The sequence below is a fragment of the Ziziphus jujuba genome, chromosome 10, assembly GCF_031755915.1.
Source record: "Ziziphus jujuba cultivar Dongzao chromosome 10, ASM3175591v1".
NCBI lineage: Eukaryota > Viridiplantae > Streptophyta > Magnoliopsida > Rosales > Rhamnaceae > Ziziphus > Ziziphus jujuba.
The window spans coordinates 15,236,388-15,256,051 of NC_083388.1; the positions used below are offsets into that span (position 1 = coordinate 15,236,388).

At 28.5% G+C, this 19,664-nt stretch overlaps 1 protein-coding gene across 1 annotated transcript; it reads right to left on the reverse strand.

Moving 5' to 3' along the window:
• Window positions 1-9,923: 9,923 nt before the first annotated feature.
• LOC107411368 (UDP-xylose transporter 1) lies at window positions 9,924-13,029 on the reverse strand. Its single transcript, XM_016018946.4, has 9 exons — window positions 12,781-13,029; window positions 12,625-12,664; window positions 11,988-12,111; window positions 11,478-11,662; window positions 11,233-11,300; window positions 11,002-11,134; window positions 10,723-10,884; window positions 10,275-10,547; window positions 9,924-10,152 (listed from the first exon to the last, which is right to left on the reverse strand). The coding sequence occupies exons 3-9, from the start codon at window positions 12,106-12,108 to the stop codon at window positions 10,057-10,059; spliced, it is 1,038 nt and encodes a 345-aa protein (XP_015874432.3). The 5' UTR covers window positions 12,109-12,111; window positions 12,625-12,664; window positions 12,781-13,029; the 3' UTR covers window positions 9,924-10,056.
• Between the last annotated feature and the right edge of the window lie 6,635 nt (window positions 13,030-19,664).

The window sequence follows — 19,664 nt, forward strand, 5'->3', positions numbered from 1 at the left end:
TATTTATTTATTTTTTTTTTCCTAATGAATCAATTCTCAGCAAACAATTGAAATTTAAAAAAACAAATAAATGAAATGGATAATAAGTTTACTCAAAATTTATTACAATCTTTGATGTTTTATTTTATTTTATAAAAGATGAAGAATTCAAATCAAATCCAGATTATTGTTCCAAAAAAATAATAATTTTTATCATGCACATATCTTACAGCTATCATTCAAAAATGGCTTTTGCATCAACAATAAAGACAAATTTTTAAAGTAGACTAACATCACTGCCTCATTTATAAGGAATCCAGATCATGATCTATAATTTATTTGATATTTAATATTTAATATTTTTTTATTTTACTTTCGGTTATTTTCAAGTATTTAATAATCATGAATTTTTTTTTTTTTGGGGGGTGAATTAATGATAATGGTATGTGCTTTGCCTAGTTGGTTGTTAGTTGACATGAATGCATATTCATTTTGTGCTGATGTATGTTAATGTTAGGTAGGGGCAATATTGATCATTTAAATTCTGTCAAATTTTAGTTTAATTTAATGGATAAATGATATAAAATATTTAATACAATACTAACTATAAAGCAGCAGTACTTATCTCAGTAACCATAATTTGTTGGCCTCGTTCCATAATTTTAGGCTACACTATATATATATATATATAATAATTTTGATAATTTTTTTTTTTAGTAAATAACAATTTTGATAATTTAGGTTACATCAAGGGAGGTTTCTTCGTACGGATATATAGCTTTTTATATCGGCCTTCCTAAGCAAAATTAATAAAATATCCTTATCCTTTTCATATTCTTTTTCATGACTTGGTTTACCTTTTTTTTTATTATTATTTATGTTGATTTTTACTAATAATACATTACTATTATTATCATCATTGTTATGCTAAAAATATAAAGAATTGAAGAATGACATAATTACAAACATATACCATGTGTATTATTGTATAAATATATTATCAATAATATTTTTTTTTTGAATTATTTATCTAAATTACAATCTATCTAAAATTCTTTTTTTTTTTTATGATTCGAACTTGTACTCTCATAGATACAAATCAAAATGCTCAACTACTAGAGCTAATTCTCTTTGTCATATTATCAATAATACTTAAAAATATTACTAACAAAAAACACTAAAAAATATTAAACTATTTGCTGTATAATTGGCAAATGGCGTGCCAATGTGTTATTGGCTTGTTTTATATTTCACTTATTTATTACTTCGTATCTATTTATTTAACGATTTACTCATATATATTATTTAGTTTAGATTGTTAGACTCTTTACTCATATATATTATTTACTTATTAATTTTTATTCATCATTGAATTAGATTATTTTAATAATTATGGTGATTTGTTATAAATATGAATAAAAAATCTTTATACAATAAACCTTACCTTTTAGTTTATATCAAGTTTTCCAACTATTATTACATTAGAATTCTTTTTGATAAAAATATCATTACATCAGCTGGTGAACAAAGTCGGAACATGTAATATTAATTTTTATTGTATAATTTAAATGATAAAATGTTATATAGGTCCATATATAATATTAGTATTTTTTGGGTGAGTCTTGTATTGTTAGAATTTAAAATCATGTATAAATAATTGAAAGTTCAAAAATTTTGAAGTTTACGTAGACAAAATATAAGCAGAAAGAAAACAATGGCAAAGCAGGGGTATTATGGTAAATGAAAATTGACATAAGACACATGACTTTGTTTTTGAAAAATAAGAGTGATTTACATAAGAACCAGTGAAGGAGATGCCGGTGAGGGTGTCATCAGAATATTTAAAAGGAGATCCAAGAGGATATTTTAGGCAAAGCATGTAGAAAATTTGTATATAAAATCCTTGGATGTATCAGATTTTGAAAAGAATGTATGTAAGAACTGTATTTTTTATTACCCAAAAAAAAGAAAAAAAAAAAAACCTACTCTTTTGAATGGTCTAGTTGAATTGGAATTGATTCCCTTGCTGAGGAGAGAGAGAGTGGTGTGACGTGGGAATGAGAAAGTTCAACTAAAATAATAAATGAATATATATTTTCTAATATTGTGGGTTTTGATTGGATTATTAAAATTAGATTTATGCTATTTTAAATAATTTAAGAAAAATACTCACCCACCACTCAGCTAACTGATGCTTTATTAGGTATATTTAATAAGTTCTAATATTGTATAAACTTAATTTGAGTTACCTTTTATTTATCCTCCCATTACAGAAAGTGGGGGGAAAAAAAAAAGAAAAAAAAAAGAGAGTAAAATATTTTCCTTTTTTTTTTTTTACTAAGAAATATAATAATAAAAAAATAAAAAAATAATCAATATAATTTTTGAGAATATTATACATATTATAGCTATATCTAACTTATTGCAAGTTCTGACATTTATGAGGATGGAATATTGGAAAAGTCTAAGAGCTAAATATGAAAATTCTTGTAGTATATTAAATTTTCGGTAATGGAATTTTGGATAAGTCAATGAGCGAAATATTTAATTTATTAGCATCCTAAATATTTTTGTATTCCTAAATAAAATCGCATATTTATAACAAATTTAGTTCCGAATATTAAATTTTATTTCTTCGTTCATCAAATTGTCAATATATGTTAACTACCATATATCAAATCCCGTATATAGAAAAAAAAAAAGGAAAAAAAAAAAAGAAATATATCTATTCCATAATTTGGAAGCATTTAAGGCACATGCAATTTATCATAACAAATAAATTATTTTTTATATTGACATTTCTATTGTAATGTGTTGTTGTTCTAAGACTCGTACAAATTAATGCCAATTGGAGTAAAGTAAACATAAATTTAGCACTTTAAGCATCCAAATTGTCGGTGCATCTGCTTTAATTAAACGAATAAATCTGTTAAATTCCACTACTGAACACGATATATATAAGAAAAATTAAAAAAAAAGAAAGTGATATTTAAATTTTTTTTTAAATTAATTTTAGGGTTCAATTATTAATGTTTTCATGTACCTTTTTTTTTTTTTTTTACCCCATATGTTTTCATATACTTTAGAGAATTTTACAACCATGGTCAGACGTGAGAAACCTTTTTTCTTAGCTTATTGAAATGCATTCGTTTAGCAAAAATAAAATAAAGATAATATATCTATATATCTATATATATTAATATATTAATATATTGTAGGATAAATACCTAGCAGATTCATGTTATATTGACATAAAATATATACATATACTATATTGTTTATAGTTTTGACATAGTATAAACACTATAAGGACTTTATGATAAGAATTGTCTATCTAACAAGTAACATTATCTAAATAATGCTATATTATTATTTTTACATATTTGCATGGAATCTATTAAAAATTGTTATAAAAGTTTAATTGGATTTTTTAAAAATTTGATTGATAATTTATTTTTTTCTATGTAACAAACATACATAGATGACATGGTTTGTTACATAAAAATTTTTTACTATAAAATTCTCATAGTGTCTATACCATATCAAAATTATATATATATATATATATATATATTATATTTGAAATGTAAACTTTAAACAATGTTGTGCTAGAAAATTTGAGATTAGTGTGTATTTTCAAAATATCAAGTACAACTTGTTGTCCCAAATGGACAAAAGTAAGGCTTAATTTGTTGTAGCTTAAATTTTAAAAATAATTCAACTATAGCCGTGCTAAATAAATAACTAACTATAGGTATATTGAAAAAATAATCAGGTGTTTGGTATCATATATTCTTAAAAGTAATATAAAGTGTAAAAACTATGAATAAGTGTTTGGAAACTTATTAAATTGAATTTTTATAAAGTTCACAATTATTAAAATGGATATGATGTATATAGATTATTTTTTTAAATAATAATTTATATGTAGTTATGACTTTTTTATACTAAAATTGAATTAAAAAATATTGTTAACACTATCTAATAAGTTATCAATAATCATATTAGAGTTTATTTTTATAAAAGAGTTTTAATTTAAGTATGATTATTTGGTAGAATAAAAAATAAATATAAAGTGATATTATATTGATTATTTATGAGTATTTAAGAAATTTAAATTTATTTATTCCGACATCAAAATAATAATATTTAAAAAATTACCATTTCATTTGATTCTAAAAATAACTATATAGTTGCTAAAAATTATAAAAAAATAAAATAAAATTATTAAACATATTAATACTTTTAAATTTTAGGAAAATAGATTCTAAAACTCCCAGAAACAATCGCAATCTAACCTTTAGTGGCTTTTCTCATACAAATAGAAAATTATTTATCTTTTATTTACCTCATAAGTAGTAATTTACCTCATTTAAATCTAGAAACTCTTCTTCCTCTTCTTATATTAAAAAATAAACTTTATTATTTATTCTATTTTTCTTAGTTATTTTTATAAAAAAATATTAATATAAAAGAAAATGAAAACTAACTAAGAAAACTTTATACATGCTATATATATATATATATATATATATGTTTCTATTTTATTGCTTTTCATCTATATAGAATAACACTTTGCAAAATATTATGTATAGAAAAAAAACACTTTACAAAATGAAAAATTGTTAAGTTATTGGATAGAAATAAAAAAAAATTAAAACGAAATAAGAAAATTTTATACATATCTATATATATATATGTATGTATGTTTGTATTTTATTGCTTTTCATCCATATAAAATAACATAATATGAAGCACAACAAAGGGTAATCTTGTGTAAATTTGTGCTGGTGTGTAGTGTATAATTAAAAAGCAGTAATGGTAAATTGGCATGCATGTATAATCAAAGTCACCGTCCACCAAAACCTTTCTTTTTATTTTTATCAAAAAGAGAGATGTTTTACAATTAGGAAACAACAGTGAAAGGCACGCAAGTAATGGACCATTATGTAATACTTTATATATATATTTTTTTCATCCTTTGGTTTTCCTCATAAACTATTCAACATCACATAAAATAGGGACCACCTCATCTTTTATTCATAACAGCATTAGAAACATCATCTTTATTGCTGCCACAGAGTCCCATGCCTCAATAAACCAACATCATGTAAATTTCTGAAAATCAAATCTCCTTTTTTTTTTTTTTTTTTTTTTTTTTTTTTATGTCCCTGGCCATGCATGCTTTATTTAATTTACTTGATATCTCCTCTATTTAATAGCGTCTTCTATTTGTGCATGAATATGCAATATGCTCTTCATTTATTTGTTTTTTGTTTGTATGCTTCTATTATTACTCGTCATGATGATTTTTATTAGAGGTTATTGGCATCTATACCTTCAGAAAAAATAAATTTTAGGCACTCTATTTTTAGATGTTACAATTGACAATTTGTTGCGTTTGGACTGATTTTTTACCATAACAAATGGGCTAAGGGTCATTTTGTGTGACTCAAACATCCCATATTAAAATGTATTTTAGTTAAAAAAAAAAAGTTTAGTACACTTTAGGTATCTATAATTTTGAATAATTGCATCTTAATACTAGTCAAATGGTTTTTGTTATAAGATGAATTTAATAAGATCAAATTGCAATAAATCATAAATTAGCTAGGTTCTAAATGAATGCAATGTTTTAAAATAAAAGTTAAAGTGCATTTCCAAAATATACCAAAACTCAATTAAGCTTTTCTTTTTAATTAATTTTTTTTTAAGTGTGTTTTGGATGCTCTTATATATCGTCCATGAATGTTGAATTAAAATATTTAAGGTGGAACCCAATTTTTTTTTTTTGGAATAGCTTAATTAGTTATGAACACTAGTGATAACTTTTGGATGTAGAGTCAAAGCTTGGTGATGAAATTATTTCTGTCCAATTCAACAAAAAAGGTAGAGCACATGTATATATACAAATACATCTAATACACTCTTATTTAGCAAAAAAGAAAAGAAAAAAGAAAAAAGAAAAAGAAAACAAAAACTCTTATTATACATTGGAAAACCAAAAAAGAAAAAGGAGTTCTGACCCCACTTGATTTTTTTTAACCCCTGCTGAAAGAGTTTTTGACCCCACTTGATGAATGTATATTTGAAAGAGTTTGTATAAAGATTCAGTCTTTCTGACTAAAGTCTTTTTGCAACTACTCTAAATACATTTGGTGAATAAAAAAAATGCCTAACTATTCTAAACGTGTTTTAACCAAAAAGAAAAAAGAAAAAGAGACAACGACTCTAAATATGCATAACCATTTCTTACGCTTTGGTAATTAATGATGCTTTTTGACCTATAATTAAAAAGGAAACTATCCAACAGTTTTTACTTATCCCAATTATTGGGTTTTGTTGATGTATAAATATTAAACAATATTTCTCTCCTACCACTAACCAATTCTAGACTCTAGCACTAAAGCCTATAGTTGTCTATATCAATTCCTAACTTGTGTAGCTAGCTGGAATATGGCAAGCAATCATTAATGCCTTCAAACACTCAAATAAGCAGTCTTAGCAAATAATAGCAATAAAATATATATGCAGATTGTTTGCATACCACTTTCCTTATCTATACTACGTAAATCTATGTTCAATCACATTAATTTAAAATAAACGTAGTTGTCGTACTTGAAAATAATCAATTACAATAAAGTTCTTGCTATAAAGTTACTTGACAAAGATGACACATATATATATTCATGGAGCTTGTGAGGAACACATTTTTCTAGCAAAGTCCTTGTCTTCCCCAATAGTCAAAATAATTTAATTTATTTAAGAGTTGGGTCAGTTAGAATCTTTTTATATATTAGCAAAGTGACAAAGTTTGGAGCAATCTTACACCTAGAGTTGAGTCCCAAAATCATATAATATTTGTATTTGTATTTTGTTTAATATTGTTTGTTTTACTGCTTATGCATATTTTAATGTGGACTTGTTTTTGGTTTTGAAAATTAATTAGTTTGAAACCATACCTAAAACATTAAAGAAGTGAGAATATCTAATTCAAAATAAATAATTATTAGATCAATATTATATGTCTCTTTGGGACAATTTGATTAGTAAAATTTATTGTCTTTGAAATGAAATTTGAAATTTTATACTTGTAATTTCGAAGCAACCCCACAAGAAAATCCGCTTGTTATGGCATTGAAAAAAATGCCGCAAAGTATTTTGCATTATTTTTTTTTTTGTGGCATTTTGAAAAGTAGCTAACAATCAATGTCGTCTTTTTCAAGGCATGTTTTTGAGGCATAAAAAATTGTTATTTTATAAATGCCATAAAATAGTTTTATAACTTTTTTGTTAATCTCATTTTTAGTTTTACGGCATTTTTACAACTGCTACAATTTCGCTAATACTTTATGAAATTCTGTAATTTTGTTCTTTCCCAAAATTAGGCACAAAATATTCTAATTATACTGTGAGATTTTAATAACTAATACCCAAAATTGGAATTTTTCATCCAACGATAAATTTAATGAAATTGAAACTTCTATTAGATCTTATTAACACCTATTACACTGTAACAACTTTATCCAAATTTATCTAAACACGGTTTAATTTTACTTGGTATTAAATTAATTGACTCAAAAACAAAAAATTAATCAAACGACGTTCAAAATTCATAAATTATATACTAATGGAAAGCTTGTGGCATTCACATATAAGTCAAATGGACCTATGAGATAGGTAACATATTGGTATATTCACCTTGGTTGTAAAACATCTTTAGTGATCAGAAAACCCCCCTAAAGTTTCGACCAAATTTGATATTGATGAATCTCTCAAATGATAAGAAATCTTGACAAAGAGAGGTTCGAAATACATTCAAAAGGTCCAAATTGAAGGGGTTAGCATTATAAGGTAGCCTGAAATGGCTGAAATTCTTGTGACCTAACAAACATTGGCAGCGGCTTTCAAACATCAATCCTGGAACGTCATTGACCATAAAAATTTGAGGCTAAGCTTGTTGGGATATGGGCTTACAGGTAGGGTGGCGCATTTGGTGGTTCTTGGTCGAAAAAATGATGAAACTCGTGACACTAGGTTGGCGGTGGTGATGGGTTAGGTTGACCCGCTTCGCCAGTTTTGGATCTATGGATGGTTTTGTGACTTTGGGTATTTTTTTAATTTTTTAATGAGGGGTACCTTCCTCAAATATATATATATATATATATGTATGTATATAGTCCATTGGGATACTAGTGAACAAAAATTTAGGATTAATTTGAGTACAAATAAAATATTTATGCTCAAAACTTTTTCAAAATTATAGTATTTTAAATGTAGTTTAAAATTAGGCGTGTCGCTAATTTACGAACTCGTATTAATGAACTCTACACTATAATATATCGGTCAAACCAAAATAGTTCATCATTGAAAATTCAAATTGAAAGTTCATATACAGTCCAACGGGTCAAATTCGATTAAATCATTTAAAAACTTAAATTCTAATTTATGTTTCGTATGGATTATCACAATTTTTTTTTTTCTCATTACCAATTACATATATTCGCTTAAAGTGCTCTCTTGTAACTGTATAACCTTTTTAGAGCACTTGAAGCTTTTAAACTTCTCTTCAATTTCTTATACACAAAACCTAATATATCTTATTCTTTGTCTCAATATTTTCCTCAAGGGAACTCAGCTTTATATTAATTTTCCTCTAAATTTATGTATACATGTTTCACATTCACATTGCATCACAAGCTTTACTCTTTTTTTTTTTTTTTTTTTTATCTCTTTTCCCTTTTTTATCATGAGTTACTTAACATTATGCTACTGTCGCTTGCAATTTTCCTCTTGGCTTTTTGTTAAATTGTGGATAAAAAAAATGGTGTAAGAAAAAAATTATGTATACTACAGTGCAAACAGCCTGTATGACGTAAACAAGTGAAGCCAGATCAACGCGGTGTAAATAGGCAAGTCCATATCAATACGATGTGGTGTCATAGCCTAGCGTCTACCGCATAAATAGCCAACACAACGAATCCAAATATGGCATAAGGAAGTAGTCATCTCCGGGAAAACAATTCTAAGGTTTGCTTTCATTTATTTTAAAAGTTTAATTATATTCCCTTAATTAATTTGGATATGATTTTTTTAGATTTCCATTTTATATATTGCATTAAACTTCTAATATGTTCGTCTTTTGAATGCATTTTGTATCGTTGATTTGTGATTAAGTTGCCTAAGCTCATCATAGATAACCCTGACTTTGCTCACTACCACAACAGAACCAAGGTAACCACCAAGTCATCCTGCGTAAACAAATTATTTAATTTCGCAAGTGTAAATGAGCCATCCAACTCAAATTATACGGTTTAAATAAGAAATCCAATAGATTTATCCTATGGGGCTTATATTTCCAGTAACCTTCCTCAACAGTAATAATACTTTTACTCACAATTATTTTTATAGCTAAAAAAACTGATTTTTTTTAGGTTAAAATTAAATTGTTATAACCAATGGTAGCTTTAAGCACAACCATCCATTATGGCTAAAATATCCGTGGCTGTTTGTTTTTTTGTTTGTTTGTTTTTTTTTTTTTTTGGTGTTTATTTTCTTAAGGGATTCTTTGAATGAAAGTTCAAGATAAATAGAAAAAATGAAGAAAGAAAAAGAGAAAAAGATAAAAACAAAACATTTTACCATAAAATATTTTAGAAAGTTTATACTCATAACGAGAGGAAATTATTTTTGGGCAAGTTATTATTTTTTTTATATTTATTTATAAAATTTGAGTGGATTGTACTGGAAGCATTAAAGTACGACCCACCAAATGATCCAGTCAAAGAGGCTTTGAGACCCACTTAATGGGAAACCAGTTCCAATTACGAATTACACGTAACAATCACGTCATAAAATAAAATAAATAATAGTGATAATAATAAAAGTTTCTTCCAAGGAAATACTCCAATGTAATTTATAAATCTAGGGTCCAATTAACCAAGTACAAGAATTTATTTACCAAATTTATTCAAAGAATCAAAATCATTTACACTCATCAAAATGCCTTTGAAAATTGAAAAATACAGAGTGTATGTGATACATGAAACCTTTGGCAACAAAGCCTACACTTATGGATCACACGACAGAGTCCTTGGCCGATTTCTTAACCTCATGATTGTCTTTATCTTGATGAACCATGTTCAAAAGTTGACCACCATCCTTATCTTTAATCTGAAACAATGATAATAATAATAATATTTAAAAAATAGCATCATTTTCTAGCTTCCTATTATTTTTCACACAAATTTGCTCAGAGATGCAGAGAAATGAAATGAGAAATTATTATTTCATACCTGAGACCCCATTGAGAGATCAACCGTTTGTTTCTTCTTGTTTTCCTGAGTACAGAAATATGAATACAATCCCATTCCAAAAACTGCTATCATAATACCAATAATGTTCCTCTCAGTGAAAGGGTCATGCAGTAATGTATAACCAAAAGCAAGAACAAGGCATGTCTTTAGATGGCCAAGCACTTGGTATGTCACCGGAGATGTCTTCCCTATTACCAAAAAGGTGCTGAAGTTCACCGACACCGCTATTAGGCAAGACAGGACGATGAAGCCCTGCATGTTGCACAGTCAATTTCAGAACCATATATGAAATTTTTTTTTATCTAGGTTCCTAGACTAAAAGCAGCTTATGAGCGCTCGGTTGGTCCTGGTCTTTAATTCAAAATCCAGGATAAGAGCCTCACTGCATGTAACTACAAGATATGTATAAGCAAGTATATATACATACCAAGACTATAGGAGAATATTTATAGGCGAAGACATTTTGCTTGCTGAGGAATTGATCTACCAAAGGGCCAGAGACAAACAGAATAGCTGCTTGAAATGGAGCTGACTGGTATAGAAGCTGTGTTGAGGAGACATTCAGCCTCTTTTGTATTGTGTTTGTCAGCTGAAATTCAACACCAGGTTAAGGAATACTGCTCTGCTTTTAAGCCAACTAACTTAAAAGCTTTAACGCTGTCGGTGATCATTAAACTTCAAAAATAAAGAAAGGAATTAAGGATACAATTTGGCCAACGCAGGTCGTTACAATGGCAAGAAGGGAGAGAATTGATCCAAGCATATTGAGCTGGAGATCAGTCACAGAGGCAATGCCTACTCCAAGGAGTAGGAGGGAAAGAGAGAACTTTATCCTTTGGCTGCAACAAAATGAAGCAGAAGAAGAAGGATCAGATTATATATACAAAGATCTTGAAATTACCTTTTTCAAAAAGCATAAAACGTATAATGTAATTACCTGAATTGCTTTTTCAGAAAAATTGTTTCTAGTAATACAGTAAATGGTATAATTGCAAGCTTGGTCATCTGCAAAAATCAAGCATTGTCAAAAGTGGATTAACATATACACAATTACGTCAGAAAGCACAATTTAACTACTCCAGTTTATAGATTGTTTAGGTTTTCTTTTTTTAATTTTGCATCATGTTTGTTATATATTTTTCTATATTTTGTTTAACATTTCAGATAATTAGAGTAGTAAACCTGGTAGAAGCCAATGGAGTTAAATCCCAAGCTCAAGTTAAGAAATCCAATGGAAACACCATTCAAAATGCCAAAGAGAATGACAGTCTTCATGTCGATGGGCTTGTTCTCAAAAAAATTCAATCTTTGCGCGGCATGGAGCGTGCAGAATGTGACCATTAGATGCCAACTGGTGAGTGTTGTAGCTACCAAATGGGACAGCAACAACAACAAAATCGTAAAGGAATCAAAAATTTGGGCAAGATTAGTTGATTAACACAATTTCAAATGTTAATATGTTTTGTTCTTGTTACTATTAATTACCCCTAATTATGATAATTATAATCAAAGCAAATAGATTCCTTTGTGCTAGAAAATGAAGCCATTTTCACATCTATGTGTGTACAATATATATAGATGTTTGCTAAAAAAGGCATGTAGATCAGAGGAACTACTACTGATCGATAAGTAGCCGGAAAAATGAAAAAGATAAAAGAAAGGAAAACAATGAGTTAATGAATACTAATTTACCAAATGGGAAGCCGAGGTTGCTCATCAAAGCTTTGTTGCAGATGACAATGGAGACAGATGATGCCACTGAAAGAAAGAGTGCACCGATAACCCCCAACTGGAAACCCGACATTTCTCCCATATTCTATTGTGTTCAATGAGGAAAAAAAAAAAAAACATAAAAATCAAGGAAATTATATGTATGTGTGTGTGTGTGCGTATTAATTTGACTTTATTTATGCTTATACTGGGAAATTAATCAATTCTCTTCTTATCAGATTTAACAAAATTAAGAAAGAATACAATAATGTTGAGAGGCTAAAAAGAGAAACATGAATCTGTTTGGAAAGATAGAAAATGGAAAAAATCACTCTCATAGAAATATGGGCTTGAGACAGAGAAACAAAATCCCAGATGTACAACTACCAGATAATTAACTAATTCTATAACAATGTTTGTTACCTGATCAATTTCACATTAAAACCAACACGGAAAGTCAGATTTCTTAACACTTTTCTAATAATCACTATACTAACTTCAAGTAAAAATTGAACTAGTAATAGGATGAGTACCCAAAAAAAAAAAAAAAAAAAAAAAAAAAAGACCAGACCAATATATATAAAATTGAGTGTACCAAATTGATCAGAAAAATGAGTACCTTATGAAGGAAACTCAAAATCTGGGAGTATTAGGAGCCCCTGGCAAACACAAAGAAAACCCAATTACCAAACTTTGTTCAATAAGTGAGATGGAAATTGAACAATGTAGAAATGAGTGCAACCAAATATTGATATTTTTTTGTTAATCAAATTACCTTGATGATCACAATGTATCAATGCAGAGTACAAGATGATCGGTATAGGGCTCCTAAAACTCCACAGAAAATCACTCTCCGACTAGTTATTATTTTTTTTTTTTCCGAACCTTGTCGGTGAATTTGATCGGAGGTATCAGAATTGAAGACGATTCAGATTTCACAAAGAGGGAGAGAGAGAGAAGAGAGAGGCATGAGGCATAATAAGCTTAAAGATGAAAGAGCTAAAGAGAGAGTATAGAGGGATAAGAGAGAGAGGCTTGTGTGAGAATGTTGATTTTGCGCCCTTTTTATTTTTGAAAGCTTTTGTGGTTGGTGCTGCCTAACGGCGTTAATTATTTTTAGGAGACTGTTTAGATTTTTGGTTTTCTCACGTGGCCTTTTTCCAAATAAATAAGTTAACGGCATATCTAAGCAAGCGGACAGTCAAATTCAAATGACCGTTAAAATAGTAGGGCATTTTGTAGTTTTTTTGAAATGACAAATACAGCCTTCCTAATTTCTTGAAATGACCTTTGAGTTTGATCGATTCCCCCATTAGCTTGATTATGGACCACCGCCCCCCAAAAAGAAGCTTTTTATGATATTCTAATTGGGAAAAAAAAAAAAAAAGGAGGTTTTGCTTAGTTCACTCTCACAATCTTACCTAATGCTATTTGTAATTTTCTAAGCAAAATTATTATTGTTTTTTAATAAATCATTGCCCCCCCCCCCCCCCCCCCAAAAAAAAAAAAAGAAAATAAAAATGTCTTTTTAATTTGAAAAATATATTGTAATATAATAACTAGTGAAAAGCAAGAGTAAAAACCCTTTTTTTTTTATGTGTAATTAAACTAATTTATTTTTAGAAATTTATTTATTTTTATTTTCCTTTTTTTGTTTTTTTTTGTTTTTTTTGTTTTTTTGGGATGAATAATTATGGTATACAAGTTATCACCTAGCTAGTATAGACAGATGGTACACAAGTTATCACGTAGTTAGTATAGAAAGATTGTGATGCTGAAAATGATTCCAAGTATTATGTGCAAAAAGGGTGTTTTAGTCAAATTGGATGGTTTAAACTTTAAAGTAAATAAAACCTAATCTTGTTACATAAAACATTTTGCACCAAATTACCCTTGACGGAGGTGGTATTAAATAAGTCTTAGCAGACAAGGCTGGAAGGTGAAGTGAAGACTTCTTCTGTTTGAGGGAGGTACCTGCCAATGCAAGCAAAAAAGTTTGCCAACCTCAAACTCAATTAAATGTTTGGTAACGACACTTCAATCTCACTCCAAATTCTTAGTTTTTTTTTTTTTTTTTTTTTTTTTTTTGGGGGGTTTGGGGGGTGGGGAGGACTCGTTTGAGCACAATGGGGACAAACACCCTGCCATTTTCATGAAATATGCACTTGTTTTTATTTTTATTTAAGGGATATATGCACTTGAAAATGCATGAATTAATGTGATATAACATTCTTTCTATAGGGTAACGTATTTTGAGAAACAATCTTTGTCATAAGATTAATTAATAGCTTTAATTTAATTATAAGAAGTACTAATTAGTCCTAAAGCTGGCTTCCCTAATGGTAATTACAAGTTCAATGAGTACAGATATAAAATATTAAATATTACCAAATATATATATATATATATATTATAAGATATTAAAATGTACGCTTTCTATGTAGTACGTTGGTTGTCAATGATTAAAACTAAGAACCTTCCAAAATTTGCTTGTACTTACCAAAAAGGAAAAGAAAATCCTAGATGGTGAGGAAATTATACACAGTTTTATTTATTTGTTTCTAGTTTTAGGTGGGGGAAGAAGAGGGTGAGAGGTGATTTTCAGCTAGTCCATGATAGAAGAAATTATTTTGAAATACAAAAGAGACAGAAAACTTTACAAGTTAAAAGAATGCCTTGTCTTCTTCTTTGCCCTTGTAATTACACCTTTAATTATTATGCAAGAGATTCAGAAAATACGAAAAATCTGCCACATGTCTGTGATTTGACCTGGTTGAAAATACTATTCTCTTTGTGCCAGTTTTGTTGATTAGAATGCTATTGCTTGTCTTCTTCTTTTATGGTTGCTTTGTTGTTGATCTTCTAAAATAGAATCTCCAGCTTAGATCAATAGTGCTGGATATCAAAATGTCTACTAGTTCAATTTACCAACTAATGTGGCCAACAATTTCTATCACCAAAACGAAAAAAAAAAAAAAAAAAAAAACTAATGTGGCCAACAATGAGGTATTATTTTATTAACTTATATTATAACTTTATTTATCCCTTTAAAAATTCCCTTAAATATATGGATTATACTGATTTATCATTAATAAAATAATTTCAATTATCAAAAAAAATAAAAGAAAAGAAAATAGTGTTATATTATTTGCTAAATTAATTGGTAAATAAGTGGATAAACAGACTTGGGCCTTTGTAGCGTTAGTTGACTCAAATATCTCTTGCACATGCGATATGTACCTAGGTTTTTTGTCTTTCTTGTTTTTGTTTTTTTATTTATTTTTATTTTCCCTTTTTTTTTTTTTAATGGAGCTGTTGCAATAAATGATCATTTTTACAAATATAGATAAAATGAAGGGTTTTTTTGAAAATTAACCACCGTACAAATCCACTTTTGAAAAATAGTAAAAATTTTTTTTGTTAAAAAAAAAACTAACCAACTTTTAACCCATTCAGACCAAAATATCTTTTTTTTTTTTTTAATTTTTTTAATTTTTTTTTATGTTTTTTCACTATCAAAACGTAGGTTTTTTCTTTTCTGTTTTTTTGTTTCTTCTTTCCCTTTCCCGTTCCCTTTCCCTTATGAAAGAAACCTAGGGCTTTCCTTTCACTTTCCTTCTAGAAAGCACCATCCTGTTCATTAGAAAAACTGTCCTATTCACTAGCGTTTTTGGTAGATTGCTTTCGAATTTGCCTCTGTCCCACTGATTTGCTACGGTTAGAAGATCCAAAGTTGTACATACGGCATACAAGGCTTTTTATCCACCCCATTTTACACTTCACTGGATTTGATACCTCTTGGGACACCCAAACATTTCTTGCCACCATCAGTGTTCTTGCCACCATTGGGCTTTAAGGTAAACATACATTTCTCTCTGTCTCTCTGCTTTCCTTTTCAATAGGGTTTCGATTCCATTTGATGAAATTATGTTATTTCAATAGGCTTTCCTTGTTGTTTAGTTTTTCCTCTCTATTCATGTGTGACTATTGCTAATCTTGTTAAAAGAAATGTATTTAGAACACGCACTTTTAATTGGCCATCGACTAGGCAGAGCTCAAAAAATATGTAGCAGTAGTACTAGTTTGATTAGATTTACGAGATATACTTGAACTAGCTTGTTGTACATGTCCCCAGAAAGAATAAATAAATTCCTTGTAGCTATCAGCAGACGAAATTAGACAAATTAATATGACAAGCAATGGAATATATATAAAATAAGATATTATATACATAGGAAGAAGTAAGAACTATTATCATCTTAAATTTTTTATCCTAGTTTGGAAAACCAATACAAAAACTTGAAAGAGCTAGCCACAACCCATTATCAAAAAAAAATAAAAATAAAAACCACGACAATTCCTCTTTGTTCGTCTCGTAAATGCCATTTGTAAATAATTCACCTTTATTTTATTTATGTTATTGGGGATGATGATGGTCAACTTGCAATCCTTAATTTATATTTATTAATATAACAAGGAGGTAGATTGTCAAGTCCAAAGCAGCATAATTAAAATATTGCAAACAATTTTTTTAATGCTTTGCTAGTGAGTGTCATTATCGCTGCATAAAAAAAAAAGGAAAGCAATAGAGAGAAATGGCACTGGGGATTGGTGTTATGGTTTAATATTCCTACTTCTTGAACCAAGAAACAAAACAGAGCCTTTTATATTACCCCTTGAAATATATAAAAAGTGAGAAACTTCGGGAATTTTATGCAATGATTTTGTCCTTAATTTATTTTTTTTATTATTTTGTATATTTTTGTAGTTATTTAGTTGTTAGTAGTTCTTGTGATTTATTTCTGTTGGTGTAAAATTTCCAAATTTCTCATATGCTCTGGTTCATTTGAATAGAAATCAAAGAAAGAATATACAAGGAGACATTTACCTATTTGAACCTCCAGGCTCCATCTTATCATTAGCTAGGTAAGCAATATTCTGTGGCCTCTCCTATGCACATCTTACACATATAATATGCTAAGCTTGATTTTGGAAACTAATTTCCTCCACTTGGAAAATTAATTTCTAATAAATTATTTAAATTAATATTGGGGTAAAATAATTGAGAGTGGAGACAAATATTATATAAGATAAAGATGGATTTAACAAAAAATGTATTGACTTTTAGAATCAATAACCATTTAAAAGAAAAGAGAAAATTATATATATTTGTTTTTCTTTTCAACATCATTTGGACATTTCATAAAATGAAATGTAAACTAAAAATTTAAAATCAACTCCAGAAAGCCTCTTTTCATTTGGGATTAAATTCTTAAAAAAAAAAATTGCTTATAAATTATTACCGTCGAGTAGAAAATATAATAACCAAGATATGAAATAATTATCAAAAGATATTAAACCATAATACTAAATTAAAACTTCCTAATTTGAAGCATAAGACAATGGATTCGTACATCTCTGCCTATAATGTCCAACACCACCGCATCGGCTACATCTACGTCCAATAACATCTTCACCTTGGGATGGTATGCGTTGTATCCTCAGCCTACCAGCTCGCCTATGTGTCCATCTCGGTGGAAGAACAATACGACTTGACACGTCATCCGGAGCATGCCACTGTTTTTTATCTAACACAGGATAAATAGACTCAGTATAAGCTGCACGATATGCATCCGCGGTGTAGTAATGAGAACACATGCCATAAAGAGCAATTTTGCATTCTCTGCAAGCGGCAATACAATGATCACAAGGATATTGATCAAGATCGAAGATTTTGCATGAGCATATTTTTGATTGGAGGTTAACTATACCCTTCAAACTCCCATCTTCCATAAGAAATTCATGCATGTTAATGGCCTTCACACATAGTCCAATAGACGCCAAATTTCGGAGTTTGAGTTGCTCTTCCATATGGTCAGTCATAGGCTTCGTCAATTTTGCACCTGCAGTACGTCGCTCATAAAATCATCTTTGCAGTAAATCCCATATGTGCTCGATTAATACTACTATTGGCATCTCCCTAACGTCTAGCAAAATACCTTCAAGCTTTCTGCAATATTCGTTGTCATGATAGTGTACCTTCTACATGGAAAAAGAGAACGTACCCACCTTGTAGGGTCACATGATCGAATATACTAGGCAGTTCTATTGTTTTTTGCCTCAATTTGCCCCATATAAAATTCAAAATCTTCAACCAAATATTCATTAGCTGTGAGCATGAAATATTGTATTATTGTTTCATCTTTCGTATGTCCATTTGCTTTAATATTTCTGCTTATGTGGTACGTGCACAGCGCATGGTATGCATCGGAAAAAACTTTGCGTAATGTCTTTTAAATAGCGGGGTGTCTATCACTCACAAACACAAAATTCGGAAAATCTCCAATGGCATCCTTAAGATTTTGGAAAAACCATGTATGTGCTTGTTCGTTTTCTCCATCTCCAATGAATAATGTTAAGCTAAATCAATAAATATATAAAAATTTGAATAATACTAAACAAATATATTAACTTATTAAAAAAGTCGATTCTGTTTTTTTTTCCTCCCAAATATAACGTTTTTCTACTAGAGGAAAATTAGCGGAAAACGGATGGAAAACTAACGGAAAACTTGCGAAAACTGACAAACTGAAGGAAAATGGCGAAAGTTCATCTTTTTCGCCAATTTTCTTTCGTTTTTTCTGCTTTTCACGATTTTTAAGTTTTACACAATTTTTTTCCAATTTTCAAACCATGTCACTTAAGTATCTTTAAACTCACATATAATAGCTTATAAACTAATTTATTATATACCAATATTAAATAAATCTTACAAAATACAAAACTAACTAAAAATACAAAAAAAAGGAAAAAAAAGAGAAAAAAATACGTATCCATATTTCTTCAGTTTCATCTAATAAGAAAAAATTTTTTTTTTTTACTTGAGTTTAGTTTTAGAAATGAAAAAATACAAGAAAAAAAGAATGAGAGCAGATGAGATGCAAGGAGTGTTTGTGGCCTGTTAGAAAATGTCTTGCACAAAGCATGAACGGGTGTTTAGAGGAAAAATGAAAAGATAAGAAAAAACATATTAAGTAATTTTCAATTTGGTTAAGGATATTTTTGTTCCAAATTGGTTAGTTTTTTTTTTTAATTTTTTTTTTGTTGCTATTTTTCAAAAAATGATTTACAAAGTGGTTATTTTTCCAAAAAACCCTGAAATGAAACTAGGCTAAAACGAAAAAAATTATTTGAAACTGAATGAAAAGTATAACTTTTATTTTCTTTTCTATTTTCTAAGGTCATAAAGGTGGGCCGAATGCTGGCTTAAAATAAAAAAACAGTGCAAAAGACAGAAAATAAAATAAATTTTAATTTGGGGGATAAAAGATCAAGACCATTATTACCTCTGTCAGCTTGTTTTGTTTTTTTGGTTTGAGCGAATTTGGACCACGTACGTACAGGAACAGAACGATATATATGATAAAAATAATAAAAACATAATAACATTATGCAATTACAACGAACACACCAGCCAAAATTATTAGGCATCTGGATAAAAGACATTTATCTAAAAAAACAAAGTCATTTTTTTATTTGTAAAATGTCATTATCCCTAATTTTAATAAATGGTGCTTGAATTATTATTTTATGAAATTTGAACGTTTCACTCTCTCTTTGCTATTTGTTTTACTGGAACAGGATATCAAGATGCAAAAT

Bases quoted from the DNA above. Each gene is read 5' to 3' on its own strand.
- LOC107411368 (XM_016018946.4), bottom strand. From the start codon at position 12,108: ATGGGAGAAATGTCGGGTTTCCAGTTGGGGGTTATCGGTGCACTCTTT. The intron at 11,301-11,477 runs GTTTACTACTCT...TGATTTTTGCAG, and splicing joins ACTCCATTGGCTTCTACCAG to ATGACCAAGCTTGCAATTAT. The intron at 10,153-10,274 runs GTATGAAATAAT...TCATTGTTTCAG, and splicing joins ATCTCTCAATGGGGTCTCAG to ATTAAAGATAAGGATGGTGG.